Source organism: Musca vetustissima, unplaced genomic scaffold, assembly GCF_032173495.1.
Source record: "Musca vetustissima isolate MV318-11 ecotype Yass unplaced genomic scaffold, APGP_CSIRO_Mvet_v1 utg61429, whole genome shotgun sequence".
Classification (NCBI taxonomy): domain Eukaryota; kingdom Metazoa; phylum Arthropoda; class Insecta; order Diptera; family Muscidae; genus Musca; species Musca vetustissima.
Genome location: NW_026875063.1, coordinates 7,149 through 17,284, shown reverse-complemented (window position 1 = coordinate 17,284; position 10,136 = coordinate 7,149). Strand labels below are relative to the sequence as shown.

The following is a 10,136-nucleotide window of genomic DNA, read 5'->3' as shown; positions in this document are numbered from 1 at the left end:
CTTATGGATGGTCCTTGCAAAAATATTCTTTAAAAAATCCACGCCTTATGGATGGTCCTTGAAAAAATATTCTTTAAAAAATCCACGCCTAATGGATTGTACTTGAAAAATATTCTTTAAAAAATCCACGCCTAATGGATTGTACTTGAAAAAATATTCTTTAAAAAATTCACGCCTAATGGATTGTACTTAAAAAAATATTCTCTAAAAAATCCACGCCTTATGGATGGTCCTTGAAAAAATATTCTTTAAAAAATCCACTCCTTATGGATGGTTCTTGAAAAAATATTCTTTAAAAAATCCACGCCTTATGGATGGTTCTTGAAAAAATATTCCTTAAAAAATCCACGCCTTATTGATGGTCGTTTTCAAAAGTATACGTTAAAAAATCCACGCCTTATTGATGGTCCTTTTCAAAAATATTCGTTAAAAAATCCACGCCTTATTGATGGTCCTTTTCAAAAATATTCTTTAAAAAATCGACGCCTTATGGATGGTTCTTGAAAAAATATTCTTTAAAAAATCCACGCCTTATTGATGGTCCTTGAAAAAATATTCTTTAAAAAATCCACGCCTTATGGATGGTCCTTGAAAAAATATTCTTTAAAAAATCCAGGCCTTATGGATGTTCCTTGAAAAAATATTCTTTAAAAAATCCACGCCTTATGGATGGTCCTTGAAAAAATATTCTTTAAAAAATCCACGCCTTATGGATGGTCCTTGAAAAAATATTCTTTAAAAAATCCACGCCTTATTGATGGTCCTTTTCTAAAATATTCTTTAAAAAATCCACGCCTTATGGATGGTCCTTGAAAAAATCTTCTTTAAAAAATCCACGCCTTATGGATGGTTCTTGAAAAAATCTTCTTTAAAAATCCACGCCTTATGGATGGTTCTTGAAAAAATCTTCTTTAAAAAATCCACGCCTTATTGATGATCCTTTTCAAAAATATTCTTTAAAAAATCCACGCCTTATGGATGGTCCTTTTCAAAAATATTCTTTAAAAATCCACGCCTTATGGATGGTCCTTAAAAAAATATTATTTTAATATGGCTTTAATAGTCCTTTTTAGATGTTTTACAAATTCGGCCACCATACCCAATATTACTTGCTGACATTTACTGTAAATATTGTTATTTATTTTTAATTTATTTCAAAAACAGTATCGTACACCAGTGAGAGCACTACAAAAATATAATTATCGACTACTTTGTAACCTAAATATTGCTGTGTCTGCATTACACATGATATTACCAGTTTCAATTTGTCAAAATCCACTTAAAATAATAAATATGTTTAAATATTGGAAAATATTTACATAATTCGAATGGCATTCATAGGTCGGGGTCTGTGTGATAACATGTAAACTGAAAATTACCGTAGGCAAAAATAATTACTAATGCAGATTTGCATTTTGGCAAATAATTTTGGTTTTTAAATATTGTGAGTGTGTGTTTGTGCGTGCATGTGAATAAATTATTGAACGATGACGTGAATCGCTTATGTTCAAAATATGATAACAAAATTTTGGAATTAAGATGAGGATAGTAATATAACATAATATTATAATTGTTAATTTTTAAAAATAAAAATTAAATAATATTTTTTAAGGACTGTCATAGGCGTGGGTTTAAAAAAAAATATATTTATGCAATTTTAAACTTTACCCAAAATCTCAATATCCAGAATTCGGTGACCCATTTCCTTGATATCCAAAGTAACATTGATATCTCCAGTCTTTAACCACTTGACTACTAAACGTTTATTTTACTTTGAAAATGAATTGCAGATTTCATATCAATGTACACAACAGCAACACCAATACTTTTCAAGTGTACATAAACATTACAACAATCGCAATGTTGTAGAATAGAATACGAACCAAACAACACACATCAAATATACATACAGACAGACAAACTAAATTAACCATAGTCAAATGGTGCACAACAATAGTAAAATGTTAAACTTCACCCAACATTGAATTTCTCTAAAAGTCGGCCCTATAATTAGAGGGAAAGGAAAGGACATGTGGCATAAAGAAGAGGCCGAATGATAGAGGAAATGTTGGCATGGACATTTGGATGAAATGGATTTACTTTACACTCAAATGGACACACACAACTACAGACACACCCTCACCCACTAAATTTTGCATTTGATTGCGGCTGTGTGTATGCAACTTTATGTACCCACAATAACATGTATGCACTCAAACTACATACATATGTACATTTATATGCAGCGATAGATAGAAAAGGACATTGGAGTCTACTTCACTATTGACCGACTGGCTGACTGACTGACGGGGTTCTAACCAGTGACTGCCGGCATAATGAATGCAAATAATTGTGTTCTCATAGCAAATGGTGTAGAACGCGGTGACACGACTTTAAATCTAATTAACATGAATGTCCCATTTATTATCAATTTTATGTTAATCCAGATGTTGGTCATGATAAAGGCTGGTAATATTGGGTCTTAGCCAGCATTGAGGATTTGGAAATAAAATATGGCAATATTTAAATTGTATTATTTCATTTCAATTATAGTTGAATAAATCTTTAATTAACAATTTATTTTTAAATTAATTAACTATTATATTTTGTAATATATAAAATTTAATATAGCTTCTATTTAAATTTCCACCTCATACATTATAAATCTTCCAAAGAGATGTGTTTTATTTACGACTGACGCTGAGCAAAATAATTGCGCGATGACGATTTTCTGGCACTCCAGGGACATTTTTCGTTAGACATACTTTCACTGACTAAGAAATGGGGACACGTGGTGAAAATTACAGACTTCTTACAAGTTTTATTTAGGTATAAAAGCTATAAGATATAAATAGCTTCTGGGGATAAGGATTCTCTGCCTTGGCCATTGGTGGAGAATGCCATACTTTCCCCTCTAAATAGTAGTTACTTTAAAAAGACAACTGTGATTACGTCAGACTATTTGGCATTAACAAAATTTCAGAGACATTGTTTTTATTCTAGCTAAGTACATGATTGATCTGATGTAGCCTAATGTGATTGGGCTGCCACCTATCGTTGTCTGGCAACAACGTCTCCTTTACTTTGGGTTTGATTATTAGAATGTCAAGGCTTGGGATGCATTTCATCTGGAGAGGGCCGTGAGCCTCTTTTTCACATAGCAAGTAGCAAAATTATGCATTTGTCTTCCAATGCCTTGTTAACCACGAAATCAGGCACCAACGAATTTCTCAGTGAGGTAGTATCGCTGGAATCGTAAGTACTTCCATTTGTTACAAGAGATATTTGGGTATAAAGGGTTTTTACTTACTTAGCTGGCTTGTGACAGAACTTTCTTTCCATAAGCCGAGCTTAAAATAGATTGCCAGGCGCCTCTGTCTTTTGCGCAGCTCTTCCAAGGCCATTTTCGACAATGTTGTCATCCACTTGATCTTTCCATCTAATTCGTGACCTTCTCTTCTACGTTAACCATCAGCTGTGGCATCTTCATCCATTCTCACAACATGGCCTATCGTATCGTAGTCGCTGCAGCTCAAGACATCTAACAATGAGGATGTCCGAGAGTAACTGGTACAACTCATGGTTCATTCGACGGCGATATTCACCAAGATCGGGCCATAGATCATTCGGAGAATTTTTCTCTCCAACACTTCAAGGGCTGCCTCATCTGTTTGCGTAAGTACCCATGCTTCAGATCCATATAACAGCACGAGTAGTATCAGCGTTTTGTATAGTGTGAGTTTGGTCTGACGGGAGGTGGCCTTGTTTCTAAACTGCTTACTCAGACCATAGTAGCATCTGTTGGCCTTCACTATCCTTCTCCGAATTTGAAAACTGATGCCATTCGTTTCATTTATGGCGGTAGCAAGGTATATAAAATCTATGACTACCTCGAAGCTGTAGTTCTCAAGTTCCACAGTTGGTCCGAGTCTACTGGACGTCTTGCACGTTGGTACCATCAACTTGGTCTTCTCACCGTTTACTGCAGACCCACTTTGGGAGACTTCTTCTCAATTAGTTCAAAGGTGGCTATTACCGCTCTCAATGTTCGACCCATTATGTCGATGTCATCGGCGTGTAATTTGTGTTGTTTGGTATACCGAGTGCCATTTCTGTTCACCTTTGTCTCTCGACATACTGTCACCTTGTCTGATTCCTCGTTCGGTATTAAAGTGCTCCGAGAAGTCACTTCTGACCTTAACTGCTGATCTTGTGCCAGTTAAATTTATCCTGCATAGCCGAATTAAATTTGCGGGAATGTCGATCGCAAACATGGCTTTAAATACCTCTGAACGGATAGGGATGTCGAATTCGGCTTTATAGTCGACGAATAGGTGGAATGTGTCGCTGTGTTTTTCGTGGGTCTTTTCCAGGATTTGGTGCAGAAGGAATATCTAGTCAATAATGTCATTGACCATTGGCTTCAGTCGTTCACACAGTACGCTGGATAGGACTTTATATGGGATGGGAAGGATACTTATTCCTCTCTAGTTGGCATATATCACTTGTGTCCGGACACAGGATGCTGAGGAAAGCATGCCCAATGATTGGCATGCTTTCTTCTAGCCAAATGGTACTAATCAAATGGTACATGCTCCTTACCAGCAGCTGAAGGCTGGTAATTCATCGGCACTTGCTGATTTATTGTTCTTCAGCCGATTGATTGCTATTCTGACCTCCTCTTGGCATAGTGGTATACACTCTGTACCGTTATCTTATATTGGTTCTTCTTCAACGTCACTATTTGATATATTATTATCGGGACAAGGGGTGCTTTCGTCAAGCAGTTGGGTAAGTTGGGCGGAGTAGGCTTCTGCTATATGTTATATTTGCAGCTTTTCGACGTCGAGTTCCCGTGTTGTGTTAGATCTCACTTTTGCTGCTACATTAAATCGGGCGCAAACCTTGGCTGCCACAAGGTAATGGTTCGAATCGATATTCGCTCGTTACTTAATCAGAAGAAATCCAGGTATATCACCAGGTATATCACGATGCTTGAATCTGGTGCTGCTAACTACCATGTTTTCGGCTGCCGCGAAGTCAATCAACCTCATGCCGTTGTCGGATGTATCTTCATGGATACTAAATTTTCCGATGGTGAGGCCAAAAATATTTTCCCTTCCGATTTTTGCATTAAAATCTCCTAGACGCTCGGAAAAAATGTCTTTGTCTGTTCATCTTCGTTTTTCGTCGAAGGATAGGCAAAAATAAGTCTGACTCCGCTTTTATACGGATTATAACAATTCGTTCATTTACTGGGGTGAATCTGGAGACGAGGTCTTTTATTCTGCTGTTAACCATAAATCCGCAGCCAAATTCATGTCTCGTTTCATGGCAGCTATAATACAGTGCGTCTGATTTACTTACGCCTGTCCCTTTTCCATCGCATTTCCTGTAAGTCAATAATATCGGCTTTGTACTTCTCAAGCACATCCGCCAAGGCGAAAACTGCGCCTGTTCTGTACAAGGTGCGCACATTGCAAGTGCAGATTCGCAGATCGTGGTCCTTTATACGTTTGCGGGGGTGGGTTTGTTTTTTTCTTTGCTTTTTCGTAGTAGGTTCGGTTTTCCGAGTGTAGGCAACTAACCCGACGCCTCAACCCATTTTTTATAGTTCTTATGGGTGATTAGCTCACTATTTCATCGGGTGATGAAAATAGCTACCCCAGGTGGCACCACGGGGAGGTCAATGTCCACAATTGAGAGGGGTAGGAGGGGTTTTCGTAGTAGGAGGGGTTTTCCGAATGTGAGCAACTAACCCCACTTTCCCGATGAAAGTGGAACAAGATAAACCTTTGCCATGTTAAAGCCAATCTAGGCCGTTGCTTGGTATACCCCATCCCCATATCACCCATTAGATGTAGGCTTAGTAAAAATGTTACGATGTGAAAAGTCTGATTCATTATTAGGTCACTCCAAACGCTAGATATTGGATTTATAATTTTCAATATTTGGACCATATTGGACAGATTAACATTTGAAAATCGACACCATATTATATAAAACGGATTTGGTCCAAAGACATTTACATCGCTTCAAAGTGAATATATCCTTATTGGTAATAAGAGTGAGTGTATAGACTCTTTTTTGAAACGTCAAGATGAAAAAATTGTTTTTAACTATTCATATGTATCCTACAAATAGTTTTTCAACATATGTTTGTAATATGTAAATCCACTAGCCTTTTACAAAAACATAATCATAAATTAACGCATCTTTTACCTGGATTATTTGTGCAAAATTTTAAAACAAGCCAAAATCCCAGGTATACTCCTTCCCTAAAAATACCATTCCCTTAAATTTGTCGCATTTGCTTATAAATGGACACATCACAATTACTGCAACAATCATAACGCCTTAAACTCTCAACGAAATAACATCGTTCGTACGTACGCACGCACCCATCTCACATGAACATCATGAACAGCTTCATAGAAACCAATACCACCATCACCACAAATCGTTTCCTAGAACAAGTTTATACATCTCTGACGCATGAAGTGACCTTCCCGAGCTTAAATACACATGGAATGTTGACAAATATCATGCCGACGCAGCAACAACATATCGATCAAATCGTGGAATTATGGCGGTAGCAAGGTATATAAAATCTATGACTACCTCGAAGCTGTAGTTCTCAAGTTCCACAGTTGGTCCGAGTCTACTGGACGTCTTGCACGTTGGTACCATCAACTTGGTCTTCTCACCGTTTACTGCAGACCCACTTTGGGAGACTTCTTCTCAATTAGTTCAAAGGTGGCTATTACCGCTCTCAATGTTCGACCCATTATGTCGATGTCATCGGCGTGTAATTTGTGTTGTTTGGTATACCGAGTGCCATTTCTGTTCACCTTTGTCTCTCGACATACTGTCACCTTGTCTGATTCCTCGTTCGGTATTAAAGTGCTCCGAGAAGTCACTTCTGACCTTAACTGCTGATCTTGTGCCAGTTAAATTTATCCTGCATAGCCGAATTAAATTTGCGGGAATGTCGATCGCAAACATGGCTTTAAATACCTCTGAACGGATAGGGATGTCGAATTCGGCTTTATAGTCGACGAATAGGTGGAATGTGTCGCTGTGTTTTTCGTGGGTCTTTTCCAGGATTTGGTGCAGAAGGAATATCTAGTCAATAATGTCATTGACCATTGGCTTCAGTCGTTCACACAGTACGCTGGATAGGACTTTATATGGGATGGGAAGGATACTTATTCCTCTCTAGTTGGCATATATCACTTGTGTCCGGACACAGGATGCTGAGGAAAGCATGCCCAATGATTGGCATGCTTTCTTCTAGCCAAATGGTACTAATCAAATGGTACATGCTCCTTACCAGCAGCTGAAGGCTGGTAATTCATCGGCACTTGCTGATTTATTGTTCTTCAGCCGATTGATTGCTATTCTGACCTCCTCTTGGCATAGTGGTATACACTCTGTACCGTTATCTTATATTGGTTCTTCTTCAACGTCACTATTTGATATATTATTATCGGGACAAGGGGTGCTTTCGTCAAGCAGTTGGGTAAGTTGGGCGGAGTAGGCTTCTGCTATATGTTATATTTGCAGCTTTTCGACGTCGAGTTCCCGTGTTGTGTTAGATCTCACTTTTGCTGCTACATTAAATCGGGCGCAAACCTTGGCTGCCACAAGGTAATGGTTCGAATCGATATTCGCTCGTTACTTAATCAGAAGAAATCCAGGTATATCACCAGGTATATCACGATGCTTGAATCTGGTGCTGCTAACTACCATGTTTTCGGCTGCCGCGAAGTCAATCAACCTCATGCCGTTGTCGGATGTATCTTCATGGATACTAAATTTTCCGATGGTGAGGCCAAAAATATTTTCCCTTCCGATTTTTGCATTAAAATCTCCTAGACGCTCGGAAAAAATGTCTTTGTCTGTTCATCTTCGTTTTTCGTCGAAGGATAGGCAAAAATAAGTCTGACTCCGCTTTTATACGGATTATAACAATTCGTTCATTTACTGGGGTGAATCTGGAGACGAGGTCTTTTATTCTGCTGTTAACCATAAATCCGCAGCCAAATTCATGTCTCGTTTCACGGCAGCTATAATACAGGGCGTCATCGTCTGATTTACTTACGCCAGTCCCTTTTCATCGCATTTCCTGTAAGTCAATAATATCGGCTTTGTACTTCTTGAGTACATCCGCCAAAGCGAAAACTGCGCCTGTTCTGTACAACGTGCGCGCATTGCAAGTGCAAATTCGCAGATCGTGATCCTTTATACGTTTGCGGGGGTGGGTTTGTTTTTTTCTTTGCTTTTTCGTAGTAGGTTCGGTTTTCCGAGTGTAGGCAACTAACCCGACGCCTCAACCCATTTTTTATAGTTCTTATGGGTGATTAGCTCACTATTTCATCGGGTGATGAAAATAGCTACCCCAGGTGGCACCACGGGGAGGTCAATGTCCACAATTGAGAGGGGTAGGAGGGGTTTTCGTAGTAGGAGGGGTTTTCCGAATGTGAGCAACTAACCCCACTTTCCCGATGAAAGTGGAACAAGATAAACCTTTGCCATGTTAAAGCCAATCTAGGCCGTTGCTTGGTATACCCCATCCCCATATCACCCATTAGATGTAGGCTTAGTAAAAATGTTACGATGTGAAAAGTCTGATTCATTATTAGGTCACTCCAAACGCTAGATATTGGATTTATAATTTTCAATATTTGGACCATATTGGACAGATTAACATTTGAAAATCGACACCATATTATATAAAACGGATTTGGTCCAAAGACATTTACATCGCTTCAAAGTGAATATATCCTTATTGGTAATAAGAGTGAGTGTATAGACTCTTTTTTGAAACGTCAAGATGAAAAAATTGTTTTTAACTATTCATATGTATCCTACAAATAGTTTTTCAACATATGTTTGTAATATGTAAATCCACTAGCCTTTTACAAAAACATAATCATAAATTAACGCATCTTTTACCTGGATTATTTGTGCAAAATTTTAAAACAAGCCAAAATCCCAGGTATACTCCTTCCCTAAAAATACCATTCCCTTAAATTTGTCGCATTTGCTTATAAATGGACACATCACAATTACTGCAACAATCATAACGCCTTAAACTCTCAACGAAATAACATCGTTCGTACGTACGCACGCACCCATCTCACATGAACATCATGAACAGCTTCATAGAAACCAATACCACCATCACCACAAATCGTTTCCTAGAACAAGTTTATACATCTCTGACGCATGAAGTGACCTTCCCGAGCTTAAATACACATGGAATGTTGACAAATATCATGCCGACGCAGCAACAACATATCGATCAAATCGTGGAATTCGAAATGAAACGCATTCAGGAGAATTGCCAGGGCAAGCAGGAGCAATATGTTGAACAAATGTTGGCGGAAAATCCAATTACATATGGAAGGCGGACCAACACTACGACGAATAGTGGCAGTGTATTGAGCGAAGAATGTGACACCTTATTATCCCCGGAACAAAAACGACAACAACAGTACCAGCGTTCGGAGGCATGTCGTCGTTCTCGTTACAATAATAAAATCAAAAAGGCCAAGTCTAAATACCGCCACAAATACATGTCACAAAAACTGCTACAAAGTACACAACTGTTGACTTGTATAAAGGATCTGATTGCTCAAACGGAAGGACATTTACTTGCCCAAGGATTAGGCAAAGATAAACTTCACCAATTGCGTTACAGCTATGGCATGGATTCAACAAGGAGAGAGGTCCGCGGTATTGAAATGGAGACTTCAGTGAAAACAAAGGATTAACATTAGGATTAGTGGGATTACTGTTCGCACTTGAATTTTGTTATATTTTAAGAATATTTTATGTTATTTAGTTTTAAGAAAATCAAAAACAAACCTATTAATAAAGGTAAATAATTTGGGAATTGAAATGACTTTTATTTGCGGTTCGGTTGGGGATAAATGTGGCAGAAATTGTTATTACAAAACTAGAATATGCCAAACTTTGTTGGTGGGATTCGCAATTTTCAAACCACAGTGATTTCTTAAAGGGTATGCTACACCAAGTAATATTCACTAGAGACCAATATAGTATATATATTCTTGACCAGAATAAAATTCTATGTCGTCTGTCTGTCAATTGAAATCACGATAGAGCTT

The 10,136-nt window shown here is 38.0% G+C and overlaps 1 protein-coding gene across 1 annotated transcript; it reads left to right on the top strand.

Annotated features, from left to right (window-relative positions):
• Positions 1–9,155: 9,155 nt before the first annotated feature.
• LOC133337576 (protein sisterless A-like) lies at positions 9,156–9,779 on the top strand. The gene has a single exon (XM_061545792.1). It carries the CDS (start codon positions 9,156–9,158, stop codon positions 9,777–9,779), a length of 624 nt encoding a protein of 207 aa, XP_061401776.1.
• The last annotated feature ends 357 nt before the right edge of the window (positions 9,780–10,136 follow it).